The following is a 17774-nucleotide window of genomic DNA, read 5'->3' as shown; positions in this document are numbered from 1 at the left end:
TGCTTTCTCTCTAGGACTGGCAGTAAGACAAGGAAATACATTCATCATTCTTATTCAATGTGGCACTGGAAGTCCTGCTCCCTACAGTAAGGCAGGAAAAAAAAAAAAAAAAACATACAGATCAGAAAGAAAGAGAGAAAACTTTTCCTCTTTGCAGATGGCATGATCATCCACATAGCAAATCCCAAGAAATCTATAAACCACTCTTGGAACTAATAAATGAGTTCAGGAAGTCCAAAGGAAATAAGACCAACACAGAAAAAGCCGTCACATTTTGGTATACTAGTAACAAACATATGGAAACCAAAATTTAAGACGTGATGCCATTTATCATCACTAAATATATATTTTATTTTTTTAAGATTTTATTTTTTTGAGTAGCAGGAAAAAGTTTATTAGAGTATAAGATCAGAAAGGAAGAATGGTATGAAAGATCTCTTTACAGAGAGGGGGCATTCGAAAGTGAATGCCCCAAAGATTTTATTATTAAGTAATTTCTTTTTTTTTCAACGTTTTTTTTTTTTTTTTTTTTATTTTTGGGACAGAGAGAGACAGAGCATGAACGGGGGAGGGGCAGAGAGAGAGGGAGACACAGAATCGGAAACAGGCTCCAGGCTCCGAGCCATCAGCCCAGAGCCTGACGCGGGGCTCGAACTCACGGACCGCGAGATCGTGACCTGGCTGAAGTCGGACGCTTAACCGACTGCGCCACCCAGGCGCCCCAAGTAATTTCTATACCCAACTTGGGGCTCGATCTCACAACCCCGAGGTCAAGAGTTGCATGCTCTACTGAATGAGCCAGCCAGATATATATATTTATATATATAATTAGTACAAACCCTGGTCAGGATCTTCATCTAAAAATTACAAAATGCTGATGAAAGAACTCATAGAACACCTAATTGAATCTACAAATTTACTGCAATTTCTATCAAAATCTCAGCAAGTTTGTTATAGACATACCAAAGTCTATATGGAAGGGCAAAGGAACTAGACTGGCTAAAACAATTTTGTTAAAGAAGAATAAAGTGGGAAGAATCACTCCAATCAATGTTAAAGCTTACTCTGTAGCTACAGCAGTGAAGATAATACTGATGGAAAGAGGTCAGTGGAACAGAATAGAGAAGCCAGAAATGGACTCATACAAATCTGACAAAATTATTATTATTATTTACATTTTTATTTTTGAGAGAGCACAAGCAGAGGAGGGGCACATAGAAGGGGGACAGAGGATCCAAAGTGGGCTCTGCACTGACAGCAACAGGCCCGATGTGGGGCTCAAACTCAGGAACTTCAAGATCAGGACCTGAGCCAAAGTCAGATGCTCAACCAAGTGAGTCACCCAGGCGCCCCCGACCAAATTGTTTTTGACAAAATTTCAAAAGTAGTTTAAAGGAGGAGAGACAGCCTTCTCAAAGAATGCTGCTGGAGCAAATGGACATCCATAAGCAAAAACAAAAAACAAAAAACAAAACAAAACAAAAAAAAAAAAAAACCCAAAACCTAAACCTCACATCATATACAAAAAGTAATCCAAAATCAAAACTGATTTAACAACAAAACAAACTACAAAACTTTTAGAAAAACATATGGAAGAAAATCCTCAAAACCTGGGGCTGGGTGAAGAATTCTTAGACTTGACACCAGAAGGCATTATCTATAAAAGGAAAAATTGATACATTCAACTTTGTGAAATTACAAAACTTTTGCTCTATGCAAGCCCATGTAAAAAAGGATGAAAACACAAGCTACAGACTGGAAGAAAATACTTCCAAACCACAAATTTGGTAAAGGACTTGTATCTAGAATACATTAAGTGCTCTCAAAACTAGCATATGTAAAGAATACTCCAAACTCAACAGTAAAATTACAAATAATCCAATTAGAAAATAGACAAAAGACATGCACAGACATTTCACTGAAAAGGATATTCAGGTGGCTAATAAGCATTATGAAACAATGTTCAACATCACTTAGCTATTAGGGAAAGGTAAATTCAAAATACAATGAGATACACACTCATATCAGAATGGCTAAAATCAAAAACAGTGACAACACCAGATGCTGGCAACGATGCCGAGAAGCTAGATCACTCACATACTAATGGTGAGAATGTAAAATGTAATGGTGAGAATGTAAAATGATACAAGCACTGTGCATGGAATAGGGCAGTTTAAATCAAAGTAAACATGCACTTACCATACAACCCAGCAAGTGCACTCTTGGGCATTTGCCTCAGAGAAATGAAAACTTATGTTCGCATAAAAACCTGTACACAAATGTTCCTAACAGTTTTATTCCTAAAAGTTCCAAACTGGAAATCACTGAGCAGTGCCTGCGTGGCTCAGTCGGTTAAGTGCCTGACTCTTGATTTCCTCAGGTCATGGTCCCATAGTTCATTGAATTTGAGCACTGAGTTGGGCTCTGCACTGACAATTAGGAGCCTGCTTGGAGATTCAGTCCCTCCTCTCTCTCCCCCCCCCAAAATAAATAAATAAACATTAAAATAAAAGTGAAATTAAAGATACCCATGTCCTGTGACCCTGCAAACTGAACTCTGGATCCAAATGATCTGAATTCAAATCCTGACCCTCCCTGCTACTGACTAGATGTGTGACCTTTGAGAAGTTGTTCCACCTCTCTGTGCCTTGGTTTCCTCACTTGTAGAACATGGATGAAAACATGGGGCTGTTGTGAGGATTAAGTGAGTATACATATGCAAAGCATTTAGCACATAATAAGAGTGCTTAGCACATAATAAGTGTTATATAGATATTTGTTGAATAAATTCCACTTCTCAGTATCTACCTAGGGAAACACATGTGCAGCAAAAGCATATTTAGGGATATTCATCTACAGCATTGTTTAGAGAAGTAGAAAAATGATAGAAACCACCTAAATAGCCATCAATAAAACAAGGGTGAAACAAAGTAAGTTATAGTGGCACTAAGGGATACTATGAAGCAGCTAAAGAAAATGAAGTAGATCTCTATGTGCTAGCATGAAACGATCTGTAAGAGGGCTGGTTATGTAAGAAAAAGCTAGATTCAGAATGATACATATAGGATGAGCCTATCTAAACAAAACAAAACATACAATATTGTGTGTGTATGTGTGTGTGTGTGTGTGTGTGTGTGTGAGTGTATATAGAAAAAGATCTAGAAGGATACACTTCAAATAGATGTTGTTAGAGTTGTTATCGGTGGGGAGTGTTGGGGAAAGCATGATTGGATTAAAAGTGGTCAAAATGGGGGTGCCTGGGTGGCTCAGTCGGTTAAGCGTCCGACTTCAGCTCAGGTCACGATCTCGCGGTCCCTGAGTTCGAGCCCCACGTCGGGCTCTGGGCTGATGGCTCGGAGCCTGGAGCCTGCTTCCGATTCTGTGTCTCCCTCTCTCTCTGCCCCTCCCCCGTTCATGCTCTGTCTCTCTCTGTCTCAAAAATAAATAAACGTAAAAAAAAAAATTAAAAAAAAAAGTGGTCAAAATGATTTTATATTTTACAAGGAGAATGTATTTATCTGTGACTTAAGTGATTAGAAAGAATGTGTTTTTTTTAAGTGTGTTTATTTATTTATTTATTTATTTATTTATTGAGACAGAGCACGCATGCATGTGAGCGGGGGAGGGACAGAGAGGTAGAGAAAGAATTCCAAGCAGGCTCCACGCTCTACACAGGGCTCTATCTCACAATAGTGATTTTTGACCTGAGCCAACAAGCCACCCTGGTGTCCCAAGAATTTTTTTTTTTTAAGTTTGGTGAGGAAGTAGCCAGAAGTGACCAAAGGGAATTATCTTTTCAACAAGTTCTGAAACAGTTGGATATCCATAAGCAATTAACAAAATGGATCATAAACTTAAATGTAAAACCTAAAAATATTAAATTTCTAGAAGAAATCATAGGAGAAAATCTGATTTTTGGTTAGACAAAGATTTCTTAGATACAATACCAAAAGCACAATCTGTGCAAGAAAAAACAATTGATAGGGTGCCTGCGTGGCTCAGTTGCTCAGCATCTGACTCTTAGTTTCAGCTCAGGTCAGGATTTCACAGTTGGTGGGATCAAGCCCCTCTTTGGGATTCTCTCTTACTCTCTCAAAATAAATAAACTGAAAAAAAAAAAAAGACAAGAAAAACCATTGTTAAACTGGACTTCATTGTAATTAAGTTCTTGTGTTTTTTTAAAGACACTGTTTAAAAAATGAAAAGACAGGGGCGCCTGGGTGGCTCAGTCGGTTAGGCCACCTTCGGCTCAGGTCACGATCTCGCAGTCTGTGAGTTCAAGCCCCGCGTCGGGCTCTGTGCTGACAGCTCAGAGCCTGGAGCCTGTTTCAGATTCTGTGTCTCCCTCTCTCTGACCCTCCCCTGTTCATGCTCTGTCTCTCTCTGTCTCAAAAATAAATAAATGTTAAAAAAAAATTTTTTAAGTAAAATTAAAAAAAAATGAAAAGACAAATCAACCACAGACTTGAAGAAAATATTTGCAAATCACATATATGATAAAGAATTTTTCATCCAGAATATATAAAGAACACTTAAATACAATAAGAAAATAAACAACTCATGTGTGAAAAATAGGCAAGACATTTGACCAGATATTTCAGCAAAAAAGATAAATGGATGGCAAGATATTGAGCATCATTAGCTATCAGAGAAATGCAAAATAAAGCCACAATGATATACCAGTATACATATGTTAGGATGGAAATATTAATAAGACTGACCTTGACAGGCAACAAAAGAAAAAACAGATAAATTGTACTTCATCAAAATTAAAAATATTTGTGTATCAAAGGACTCAGGACAATAAAAATACAACCCACAGAATGGGGGAATATATTTGCAAATCATAGGCCTATAAGTATTCAGAATACATAAAGAACTTTTACAACTCAACAACAACAAAGCAAACAACCCAATTCAAAAATAGGCAAAGGACTTGCATGGATATTTCTCCAAAGAATGTATACAAATGGCCAATAAGCACATGAAAAGATGCTCAACACCACTAATCATTAAGGAAATGCAAATCAAAACCCCCATGAGATACCACTTCTCATCCATTAGGATGGCTGGATTTTTTTTTAATGGAAAATAATAGGTGTTGGTGAGGACATAGGGAGATTTGGAAACCCTTGTACATTGATGCTGGGAGTGTAAAATGGTGCAGCCACTGTGGAAAACAATTTGGCAATTCCCCAAAAGTTAAGCGGAGAATTACCATATGGTCCAGCAATTCCACTTCTAGGTATAAACCCAAAAGAAATGAAAGAAAGGATTTCAGCAGATACTTGCACACCAATGTTCAGTGCAGCAGTATTCACAATAGCCAAAAGATGGAAAAAACACTAGTGTCCATCAACAGATAAATAGATAAACTAACTGTGGTATATGCATGCAATGGAATATTATTCAGAGTTCAAAAAGAATGAAAATATGAGACATACTACAACATGGATGAAACTTGAAAATACTATGCTAAGTAAAATAAGCCAGATAGAAAAGGACAAATGTCCTATGATGCCACTTACATAAGATACCTAGAGTAGGCAAACTCACAGAGACAGAAAGTTGGATAGAGGTTACCAGGCACTGGAGGCAGAAGGGAAAGGGGAACAATTGTTTAATGTATGGAGTTTCTGCTCAGAAAGTTGAAAAAATTCTGAAAATGATTAGTGGTGATGGTTGCACAACACTGTGAATGTACTTAATGCCACTTCATTATACACTTAAAAATGGTCAAAATGGGGACACCTGCGTGGTTCAGTCAGTTAAGAGTCTGCCTCTAGATTTCTGTTCAGGTCATGATCTCACATTTTGTGAGATTTAACCCCAATCGGGGTTTGTGATTCTCTCTCTCTCTCTCTCTCTCTCTCTCTCTCTCTCTCTCCCTCTGCCTTTGACCCTCCCCCACTCATGCACGTGCAATCTCTCTCTCTCTCAAAATAAGTAAACTTTTAAAAAATGATCAAAATGGTAAATTTTATGTTGTATATATTTTCCACAATAGGGAAATTAAATTAAAAAAAAAAGAATGACCTTAATATGTGGAGCAACTGGAACTCTCAAACACTGCTAATGGGAATGTAAAATAATACAACCATCTGGCAATTGTTTTAAGTTTATTTATTTTGAGGGAGATGGGGTGAGGGACAGAGAGAGGGAGAGAGAGAATTCCAAGCAGGCCCCCCACTGTTGGCGCAGAGCCCAATATGGGTCTCAAACCCACAAACTGTGAGATCATGAACCAAGCCTAAACCAAGAGCCAGATACTCAATCAACTGAGCCACCCATGCACACCTGGCAATTTTTTTTCAGTTAAATATACATTGGGGCTCCTGGGTGACTCAGTCAGTTGAGCGTCTGACTTCGGTTCAGGTCATGATCTCACGGTTCATGAGTTCAAGCCCCAAATGGGGCTTGCTGCTGTCAGTGTGGAACCTGCTTTGGATCCTCTATCCCCTGCTCTCTGCCCCTCCCCCACTTGTGCTATCTCTCTCAAAATAAACATTAAAAAATTAAGTTAAATATACATCTATCATATGACTTAGCCATTCCACTCACAGGTATTTGCCAAGAGAAATGAAAATATTTGTCCATAAAGACTCGTACAGAAATGTTTACAGCAGCTCTATTTGTAATCACCCCAAACTGGAAATAACCCAAAGGTCTATCCATAGGTGAATGGATGAGCTTATTGTGGTATACCACACAACAAAGTACTACTAAGCAATAAAAAGAATAAACTATTAATACATGTAACAATATGGCTGAATCTCAAAATAATTATGCTGAATGAAAGATGCTAGACAAAAAGAGTACATACTTTAAGATTTTTGCTTCTTGAAAATTCTTTAAAATGCAAAATAATCAATAGTGACTGAAAGCAGATCAGTAACTGCCTGGGAATGCAGGGGGAGGAGTTGGAGTGAGGTATTACAAAGGGACATGAGGGGGTGATGAACATGTTCCTTTATCTTAGTTGTGGTGATGGTTTCATTGGGTATATACATTGGTCAAAATTTGTCAAACTCTATACTTTAGATATGTGTCCTTCATCATATGTCAATTATTCCTCAACAAAGATGCTTAAAAAATAAATTTAAGAAGGGAGTAGCCAGAAGTGGTCAGGAGAGAATTGAAGAACTAATTCACTGATTGAGTCACTACTGTGTTCTATGCACTTGATACACCATCTCTGACCCTTACAACAAACTGAAGAGTAAAGATTGTTATCCCTGTTTTCTGATAAGGAACCTGTGATTCAGAGAACTGAAGCCACTTGCTCTAGGGCACACAGATTCAAATTGTGCCCTTTTCACTCTGCCTCACTATGTCCCAGCAATGTGAGAAATGGCGTAGGCTGTGCTGTTGGTTGATTGCTTCAATTAGTTCAGGGAATATGAAGCATGAGAGCTACTCTTTAAGACAGGGAGTGAGGGGTTTGGACTGCTCTACTCAGAATGACTTATGACCATGAACCACTCATATGCGTCCCTTCACTCTGGCAGTCTGGGACAGGATACTGGGAACGCCTGTCTCTGCTCACCATAGACTCCATCTCCCATGCTCACACTTATAGAAATAGAACCACATACTATATATGACTTCATTTAATGCTAAAACTGTTCTTACAACACAATAGAAAAGAGAAAGATCATTCAATATATTGTAGCGAGAAAATTGGCTAGCCATTTGGGGAAAAATAGAATTTTTTATTTATTCTATTTATCTTTGTAAACTCCAAGTCAATAATTAAATATATGCTATTAAATAGAATTGAGTATTTAGCAGATCTTTGAACTGTTAACCTTCTAAGCTTTGAACTGACAAGAAATTGCAAGAGAAAAGTTCAATAGTTTTAGTTACATAAAATTATGAAAATTTGTACATAGAAAAATATAACCAAAAAGAAAATAACCATCTGGTAAAAATAACTGCCTCAAATATCACAAAAGATAAACTTCTGTGTTTTATAAAACACTCATGCAAACCCATCAGAAAAACATGCCCCCCAAAGATAAATGGGCAGATACTTCACATAAGAGGAAATGGAATGAGTAAGTAAGCATATGGCAAAACGTTCAACCTCACAAGTGATTTTTTTAAGTGCAAATTAAAACAATCACATCAGTAAATGTTAAAAATAAGTAATTACCAGGCTGGCACGAGTTTAATTGCAAGGATCTTCTGAGAAAGGTTTTTGGCAATACACATACACTACTGCAGTGTTCAGACTCTTAGCATAGTTGCTCCCCCCTCCAACACTTACTGCCAAACCATTCCCATGGACAGATGCACAGATTCTCCCAAATGTGAGTCTCCAGGCCAGATCATACACCTGAGCTCAGACCTGTGTCTATAAGACATCTCCAGTCTGATGTCCCCCCTCCTCACCGTGCATCTCACACCAAAAATGCCTCCTCCTTTTTCCCAGCAAATGTACCACTGAGTCACCAAGCCAGAAACCTGGGAGTCATCCTAATTACCTCTTTGTCCCTCACTCCTGCACATTCATCTTTTTCATCAGATTCTGCCAATACTCTCATTTGCATGCAATGTCTTTTGAATCTATCCCCTTTTCCTCCACCCCTCCCCCCAGTCACAGACATGGGTCTCACTCTTCTGTTTCTTGCTTATATCATTGAAAACAGCCCTAACCTATCTCCTCCAAGCCACTCACACTTCCTTCAAGCCATTCTGTAGGGAGCAGTCAGAGTTATCTTTCTGAAATACAAAGTTGACTCTGTCCTTCAAATCTTTCAATGGTCCCCCATTGTACACCTACAGGCTAAAGTCCAAGATTTAGCAGCCCTCTGTGTTCAGACTGTCTCACTACGATCTTTTCTCTGAAGAGCTTCTCCAGGTTTTCTGTCCCCTCCTCCCAGTTTGCCTCTCTCATTGTAGTGTGAATTCCTTGAGAGCTGGAACTAGATCTTAATCATCCCTGCATCCCAGGTTGGTAATACTGAGCTTGACACAGAGTAGGCACTCAGTAAATGTTGGGTGAAGAAATGGATTTATTCTGAGGATATCATTCGACTGAAGGAAAAAGCTTATGAAGGAAACAGTTCACTATACAGTGGTATTCACAATAAAGAAAAAGTGCAAGAAACTTAATGTTCAGCCATAGAGAACTTTTATTAATTATAGGACATCCATTTATTGGAATATGATACAGCTGTTAAAATAATAATTATGAAGATTATGTAGCAACTCAGAAGGTATTTATTATATAATAAAAGCAGAATGCAAAGTGGTCTGTATGCTAGGACTAAAATTATGTAAAAGTATGCATGCACACAAACATCAGAATGAGAAAGGAGCAAATGAATACAGATGATGTGTTTAGGGGGTTTGGGGAAGTGCTATTTGTGATTTTCTTAAGCTCTTTCCAAATTCCCTTCATTGTTGTTAGAATGTCTTTGTGCATAAATACAAATTGACAGAGGGAAAAATAACCCGTATACTGAAAAAGGCACTTTGATTCCCTCAAGTCCTTTGACACGCTGTGGTACAAAAGCAAACAAACGTGCTGACCTGGGAGGCAAGAGACCAGCTCCCCACCCCCACCCCCCACCCCCCACCCCTAACTGGCTGTGTGTGATCTTGATTAAGTAAAATCTGCAAATCTAGGCCTCCCCTCCCCCCCCCCCCCCCCCCCCCCCCCCCCCCCCCCCCCCCCCCCCCCCCGTCTCTCCTATCCTCTCTGGCTGCAATTCCTATGGTTATTCCTCACTCCCAAATCAATTTCCATCATTTCTGTTGGCTGCACCCTATCCCCCCAGTATCCTCAGACAGAAAACCTTCCATTTACTGTCTCATCAACTTCCCTCTCTCTAATCCCTACCTCTAATCAACTGCCCCTTCTTTCCAATAATCCTTCATAGCATACTTTACTATGGGCCTAGTTTTAGACAAAGAAGGGTGCCTGCCTTCCTAGTTCACACTGTCTGGCTGAGAAGAAACATTTTTTTTTTCCCTCTCGCACCTCTGCAAACTGCTGAGGGGTAGAGTGGAGGGTAGAGCAGAGACATGTAAAATGGGACCTCCTGAGCAATGAGCTTGACACCATGGCAGGAGGAGTCCAGGCACAGGCTGGAGACTCTCAGGGATAGTATAGTAAGACTTGGCAAGGGGTGCCTGGGTGGCTCAGTCGGTTAAGCGTCTGACTCTTGATTACAGCTTAGGACATGATTTCACAGTTCATGAGTTTGAGCCCCAAATTGGACTCCGCACTGACTGTGCAGAGCCAGCTTGGGATTCTCTCTCTCCCTCTCTGCCCCTCCACTGCTCGAGCATTCTCTCTCTCTCTCTCTCTCTCTCTCTCTCTCTCAAAATAAATAAACAACAACAAAAAAAAGACTCAGCACAATGGGTGGTATGTTGACTCAATTTATTCATTCAACAAGTATTTACCAAGTGCTAGACACAGCGCCAAGCTCTCAAGTGGCAAAGGGCTTGCCCAGATGGATTAGGGCCATCTCTGTTTTTAAAAAAAAAATTTTTTTTAACATTTATTTATTTTTGAGACAGAGAGAGAGACAGAGCATGAACGGGGGAGGTTCAGAGAGAGAGGGAGACACAGAATCGGAAACAGGCTCCAGGCTCTGAAGCAGTCAGCACAGAGCCCGACGCGGGGCTCGAACTCACAGACCGTGAGATCATGACCTGAGCCGAAGGACACTTAACCGGCTGAGCCACCCAGGCGCCCCTAGGGCCATCTCTGTTATGGAGATTATGGAGATGCTCAGTCTAATGGAGGACAGACAAGGACACCAGTCATTACAACCCAATGTGTTAAGTGCTGCCATTGAGTCTGAACAAAGGGCTCTTGGGTGGAAGAATGTGGGATTGACCCTGCCTGAGGGGGCTCACAGGCTCATGCAGCCAGAGGGACTTGAGCTGTATATATCCCCAAGGTTGAGGAGTGGAATTAGATGCCTAGAAAGGGGATTGGGCTGTTCCATGGCAGCTCCAAGCTGAGGAATCATCAGGTCCACAGGCAAGAGGCTTGAAAGAGGGAGCTTTCTGAGAGGAGTATGTTGTTTGGAGTGGCTTAAGCTTTGAGGTTTAGGATGGGGGAAGGGAGCAATGGGTGTCCAGGCACAGTAGGTGGCAGGTAACAGGCAGAGGGACTTGAGAGACCAGGCAGGAGGGCCAAGGGCAGTTTCAAAGTAGGAAAGTAGTACGATAAAATCTGAGTTTTAGTTAGATAACCAGATGGTCTCCGATGTCTCCTCTCTTCCCTTGAGACTTTGTAAGTGCCAAACGTGTGGTACAGGAAGTTAGGAGCAAGGCGCCAAGGTTCAAGCAAGGATCCTACCCTCCTGCCCCCTTCACTCCACCCCTTTGGCCATGTGTGAGAAGCAATAGGAAATAAAAATGTTGGTTCTTCCCAATTTACAGTATGGGCAGTTTGGCTGGCTCAAAGGTACTCGGGAAAGAGGACAGACAAAATATGTTTAAGAATTAATATTAGGGATGCCTGGGTGGCTCAGTCGGTTGAGAGTTGAACTTCTGCTCAGGTCATGATCTCACGGTTACTAAGTTAACTTAGTATGGGATGGGGCTAACAGCGCTGGTTGTTACAAAGTTAACTTAGTAACAGCCTTGCATGGGGCTCCCTGCTGTCAGCTCAGAGCTGGCTTTGGATCCTCTGTTCCCCCTCTCCCTCGCCCCTCTCCCTCCCTCTCTCTCAAAAATAAATAAACATTTTAAAGAAGAATATTAAATCTCTATCAAAATATATTCTACTGATTATACAATTGTGTGTATGTGGGACTTCAAGTAGCCGTGCTCGAAGTCAGGGAACACGTCGAGCGCATCTTGTGTTTCCAGCAGCTAACATGGAATCAGGCGACAGAAGAGGCGCTCAGCAAATACTGGTTGGGACCGCGGCAGGAAAAGAGAAAACTGCCCCAGCTTCGAGCTTCGGCCCTATGACCTCCCACCAGCAGGTGGCAAGATAGACTCCCCGGGCGCCCGGAAAGGACGGAACTGGGCGGAGCGTTTTGAGGCTCCGGCGCGCGCAGCCTCCGACCCTCTTTTCTCGCGTACCGGAAAGAGGCGGTCCTCTTTTCGTGCCTAGCGCAGCCATGGTAAGGTGGCTTCCTCGCGAGCTCTTGGGCCCATCAGCTTCCATCCTCCTGGGGTCTGGGCTACGTGGGGCTCCAGGGTTCCCGCAGAGGGTGGCCGGATGGAGGGGAAGGGGCTGCAGCCAGCGGGTTGGCCCAGGCGAGCTCGAGGGCGAGGGCGAACGTCGACCCCGGAGGAAGGGGGGGGGGGGGGAGTCGGTGCCACTGGCGGGAAGGCCTCGGTCTCTGGCCCGGCCAACGCCCGATCACGGATCCTACGGCCTCGGGAAGAACGGCTTTCTCAGGCCGGAGCCGCGGGTGGACAAGACGAGCAGAGATGATGGGCCCGGGGCAGGGCGGGTGGGCACCAGGAGGAGAAGCGTTTTCTTCGTCCTTGTTTTTTTTTGGCATGGCTTGACTTGGCGTAGTGTGGCCGGGTAAGCATCTGTACACAGCGTTGAGAAGCTTCCTCATTCTAAAGTGAAAGCGGCTCTCTGCTTTTGGCCTTAGAGTACGAGGGAGCAGCTGTTGGCACGTGGTTCTGCAGAGGGCAGGTTAATCTCGCATCAGACACACACCAGGTGGTTATGATGGAAAAACTTTTCTATTTGATTAGCAAGTAGAAGCACAGATTGGGTTCTTACCCATTTCTGTTGCTGGCTGGCTCTGTGCCACAAGGTCCAACTCCTGACCATTTCGCCAGAAAGGTTTCTTAGAAGAAACAGCCTCAAGCAGCAGACACTTCTAAGCAGTAATATGAAAGTACATAGAACAGTTCTCAAAGATAGTAATTAGTGTTCTCTATCCAGTGAGAGGGGTGGGTGCAGTTTATGGAGCCTATAGTATTTGCTAGATAACTATGCATTTACTTCTCTGCCTTCTGGCACCGCCCTATGCTTAACACTGTCCACATTTTTCTGAAGGGGGAAACTTAGACTCCATTCTTCCAAGAAGTTATAGCTGTTCTTGAAAAAACCTGTAACCATTTTAACAGCATTGAAATCTAAAACCCTGAAATTCTCCTTCAGGCTCGTGGTCCCAAGAAACATCTGAAGCGGGTAGCAGCTCCAAAGCATTGGATGCTGGATAAGCTGACCGGTGTGTTTGTAAGTATCTTAAGGGAGATTTTTTCTTTTGTCCAGTCTTATGGAGATATAGTTGACATGTCCAGAGGACCTATTTTATACTCCTTTATGTACCAGGCATTCCTGATTACTATATCCAGGAGTTATTTGGGGACAGGACTACGGGAAGAGTATTCTTGTCTCCCCGTTTTTGAAGACCTTGTGCTACCTTAATTGCACCCAGCCTGACTCCTTAATAATTCTGCCGCCTCTGTTCCACGTAATGACATAGTACACTCACATGGACTCCTAATTCAAATGTTTTTAATGGGCCTGGTCCTGTGAAGAGGAAACATGCAATAAAGGTTTAAGTTCTGGAATAGTTTTACAAGTTTGGGACACCTCTCGTTTGCCCACACTGGGCGGGGGTGGGGTGGGGGGCGGTGATGGATAGTCTGGTGTCTAGTTGATTCTAGTTGACGGTCTCGGGACATAGAAGTGAGTTTGAGTGAATCCCAACAATAGTTGAAGATCATTTTTTTTTTGATCATTTTACAGGCCCCTCGTCCATCTACTGGTCCCCATAAGTTGAGAGAGTGTCTCCCTCTCATCATTTTCCTAAGGAACAGACTTAAGTATGCCCTAACAGGAGATGAAGTAAAGAAGATCTGTATGCAGCGTTTTATTAAGATTGATGGCAAGGTCCGAACCGATATAACCTACCCTGCTGGTTTTATGGGTAAGTGATTAAGTGGTGGGCACTTGGTGGTGGCTCCTTTTGCTTGATCTTCCTCTCCAAAGTGGCAGTTGTATTTAATATCGGTGGGCTTTCATCAGTCACAGAAATAAAGCATGCCCTTCCCATTCAGTTTTTACTAACATAGTGTGGGGCTGCAAAGAATCAGGAATCCTTTCTCAAAACCAAATTGTAGTTAACTTTAAATTTGTATGTTCTAAAGACAGGATTTTAAAAGATTAGCTAGCCATCATCATTAACCTTAGGAGTTCTTGTTAGTATTTGAAATGGGAAGCATATGGGGAGTTTTTTCTTAGAGTGTTGTGGTTGTTACTCAGCATGGGGTAGTAGGGCTGTATAGTAACCTTAAACTGTTCCAATATCAGATGTCATCAGCATTGACAAGACTGGGGAGAATTTCCGCCTGATCTATGACACCAAGGGTCGCTTTGCTGTTCATCGGATCACACCTGAGGAGGCCAAGGTGAGTGTTCTAAGCAGGCTGGGTCTTCAGTACGAAGTTAGAGCCTGAATTAAGTATATGGTCTGGTCCATTGCAGTGAGGTAGGTGGATTAAGATTAAGATTGCTTGCGGTCATATACCTGGAAATAGCCAGTTAACAGGTTGGTGGGATTCTATTGTATGTGCAATTTTATGTCATGTTAGTTAAAGTCTTACTAATAGCTGTATCACAGTTCATTGCTGGGTACCTACTGATCCCCGTTTGAAGTTAACATTTTTAACAGATTGTCTTTTTTGTGGCAGAAATAAATTCCAGTTTAACTTTGGCTTTAGAGGCAAGGAAAGGGATTTCTAGGAACATTTATTAGTGCTTGAAGTACGGGTCCTTTAAGTATAAGGGACCAGAAAACCAATACTGGTCCAACCTGATTGGCCCTGTGTCATGTCTCCATTTGGTGGGTCTAGCTTTACCCTGCAGAGAGGAAAGGTGTTAATGGAGGAGACTGATAATCCTTGGCATTTGTTTGAGATCCAAAAAAAAGATTACAGACATTGATTATTTAATCCAGTTTGTTGTAGTGGTTTTATGCAAAATTTTAAGGCTCCTTAAATTATTGGCTATAAATGAAGGTTAATTCAATTGGGTGATTCAGCCCCTAATTTGCTTAGCTGCCTTGTTATCAGTAGGCTGGAGGGCATGTCCAGTGGCATCAAGGTGATTTGATTTACTTTGAGGAGACCCTGGAGTGAAAATTCAACGTTGAAACCCTTCATGTGAAATATTTGTTGATTAGGTGAACCGGTAATACAATTGCAGTTTGTGAGACAAAACAATTGTGTTTTGGAAGGAGGCATTAAGAGGCACTTGTTAGGGAGCTGATGAGGGTGAGTTGCAAGAATTCAGGGGGCCTGTGCGGCTTAAGCAGCCTGGGGAAAGGAGGGTGATCAGTCCACTCACTAGGGAGTCACCCTTGTTGTGGGGCCTTCAGTGCCTTGGACTGTAACCTGGAGTGGTACAAGGAAAACATAACAGGAAAACTGCCCTAGAGAGGGACAGTAAGGAAAATTTATGGTGGGTACGAAGTCAAGATCACCATTCTGCAGTTTGGCAAATGGCCATTCCTATGTAAGGCTGTTGCCTTCAGCTGTCAATTGCATTTTTAACCCAGTGACTTGTGGTTTTGAAGTTACTGTTTCATGTAGCGCATGTGAACTAGGAAGTTAGAAGTTACTGTTTCATATGTTACTGTTTAATACATTCGCAGAACAAGGTTACTGTTTCATACTGTTTCATACCTTCTGGGCAAAATAGAGGTTACTGTTTCATGTTCTGGGTTGGGTTAGCAACTATGAGTTTACTGTTTCATAGGTTCTAGAGCTTGGCGCATGTGAACTAAACTAAATGGCTAACTCCTGTGTGTGTTTCCAGTATAAGTTGTGCAAAGTGAGAAAGATCTTTGTGGGAACAAAAGGAATCCCTCATCTGGTGACCCATGATGCTCGCACCATTCGCTATCCTGATCCCCTCATCAAGGTGAATGACACCATTCAGATTGATTTGGAGACTGGAAAGATTACTGATTTCATCAAATTTGATACTGGTAAGCAGCCTCTGTTATCTGGGCATTCTCTTTAAGCCCAGGTATAAGCACTGTTCTTTGCTTTTCTCTCCCTATAATGGAAGCTTAATAAAGCATTATGACTTGCACCGGGCCTGGGTACAGGGTTTTGTTTTGAACTTTCTTGGGTGATTCTGATAAGCAACCAAGGAGAAAGGTCTTTTGATGTAGTAAGGGATTGGGAAGGGGGCAACTCAAAAGTTGTAAGAAATGTGCGGGGAATGTGTAAAAAACCTTAACTGGAGAACTTATCCTCCAACACCCAGGTATATAGTATGTTTATTTCCAGAGGCCCAAATGCTCAGAATATTCTGGATGGCTGAGAGGGAGTCTGTTGTAAGGCACATTCTCAGATCTGTAGAGGTCTCAAAAAAGCTCCCCTATCTATGGAAATGGCTTGAGGGCTAGGCAGGAAGATGACTGAATAGCAGCCAGCCTAATTGTGATACAGCCCTTAGTAATGCTGTCATCATCCTCAAAGTCTGTCAGTAACTCGCAGAGCACTGGGCCTTGGAGGAACAGTAGCAAGACATGGTGAGGACCTGGCGAGGTGGTTTTGGTGGGGCAAATCTTGGGAGAGCCCTGATAGTCCCTGCTTGGGTAACCTATCCATACAATAGAAGTAAATTCAAATGGGAAAAAGGACTGATTTTGTTTAGGCCTATCTCTTGTCATCCATCACATCAGGTTATGAGTTTGCATGGTACCCGGCTCTAAGCAGATTGTTTCTTCCACCTAGGTAATCTGTGTATGGTGACCGGAGGTGCTAATCTGGGAAGAATTGGTGTGATCACCAACAGAGAGAGACACCCTGGTTCTTTTGATGTGGTTCATGTGAAAGATGCCAATGGCAACAGCTTTGCCACCCGGCTTTCCAACATTTTTGTTATTGGCAAGGTAAGTTTGGGTCTCCCTTCCCTAGTCCAGGAAAACTAGTAAATGCAGGTACTGCTGGGACTGTAGCGCCTGGCTCCTGGCTGGCTCTACTGATTCTGGTGTAAATCCTTTTCTGGGATGGGGATTACACCCAGCAGGGCTGGGGCAAGCCTATGCTTTTTCAGTGTCATAAAATCATCAGGGGACCTGATCACCTTGGTTGAAAACTGGCCAGTATGTTCTTCAGTTTGTGCTTGTGGAGTTTTTTGGGGGGAAACAAGCAGTCAGCCTTGGTCACTACTTCAGTACTTCTAAGTCCTTAATTACGAAGGATATTATAGTTTACATCTACATGTATGGGCAGTGAGTTTAATAAAGTGGCCTCTGCAGCCCAAGCACTGGGTGTTTCTGATAAACCAGCATCTAAAAAGTGTCTGACTGTTCTTAAATGCTCTCAGGTTTCTGTTTTCTTTAAATGAGATGACAAAGATAGTGGATGCCAAGCTGCTGATGGAGTTAGTGTGCGGTGGTTTCTGATTCTCCTTGTTTTCTCCTCCAGGGCAATAAACCATGGATTTCTCTTCCCCGTGGAAAGGGCATCCGCCTCACCATTGCTGAAGAGAGAGACAAGAGACTGGCAGCTAAACAGAGCAGTGGGTAAAATGGTCCCTAGGTGATGTGATTGGAAGTCTTTATACATAATTAAAGATTGATACAACACGATAAATTGTCTCTTTGGTGTGTGTTGTGGTTTGGTTGTGGAGTTTCGTTTTAATTTACAGCTTCCCTATTTTACTTAATAAAAAGCAGATTGACCCAGTCAGCCTTAGGCATTCTGTGATGTAGATCTTCCTGTGTCTTTCCTTAGGCTGGGCTAGGGTGGTGGGAGGGAGAACATACCAGACTTGACAAAGAAGGAGCAGTAGCTAGCCCAGGAGTGGA

General features: G+C 42.1%; 1 protein-coding gene across 1 annotated transcript; it reads left to right on the top strand.

The window, feature by feature from the left end:
• The first annotated feature begins 12027 nt into the window (after nucleotides 1–12027).
• Nucleotides 12028–17555, top strand: RPS4X (ribosomal protein S4 X-linked). The gene is made up of 7 exons (XM_042974900.1): nucleotides 12028–12098; nucleotides 13103–13180; nucleotides 13697–13877; nucleotides 14261–14358; nucleotides 15767–15938; nucleotides 16696–16853; nucleotides 17392–17555. Exons 1-7 carry the CDS (start codon nucleotides 12096–12098, stop codon nucleotides 17491–17493), a joined length of 792 nt encoding a protein of 263 aa, XP_042830834.1. The 5' UTR covers nucleotides 12028–12095; the 3' UTR covers nucleotides 17494–17555.
• Nucleotides 17556–17774: the final 219 nt, after the last annotated feature.

Source organism: Panthera tigris, chromosome X, assembly GCF_018350195.1.
Source record: "Panthera tigris isolate Pti1 chromosome X, P.tigris_Pti1_mat1.1, whole genome shotgun sequence".
Lineage (NCBI taxonomy): Eukaryota > Metazoa > Chordata > Mammalia > Carnivora > Felidae > Panthera > Panthera tigris.
The sequence above is the reverse complement of the archived record's forward strand: the minus strand, read 5'-3'. Positions and strand labels throughout refer to the sequence as shown.

Coding starts and splice junctions, on each gene's coding strand:
- RPS4X (XM_042974900.1), top strand. Junction 13,878..14,260: donor CTACCCTGCTGGTTTTATGG/GTAAGTGATTAA, acceptor TTCCAATATCAG/ATGTCATCAGCATTGACAAG. Junction 15,939..16,695: donor TTTCATCAAATTTGATACTG/GTAAGCAGCCTC, acceptor TCTTCCACCTAG/GTAATCTGTGTATGGTGACC.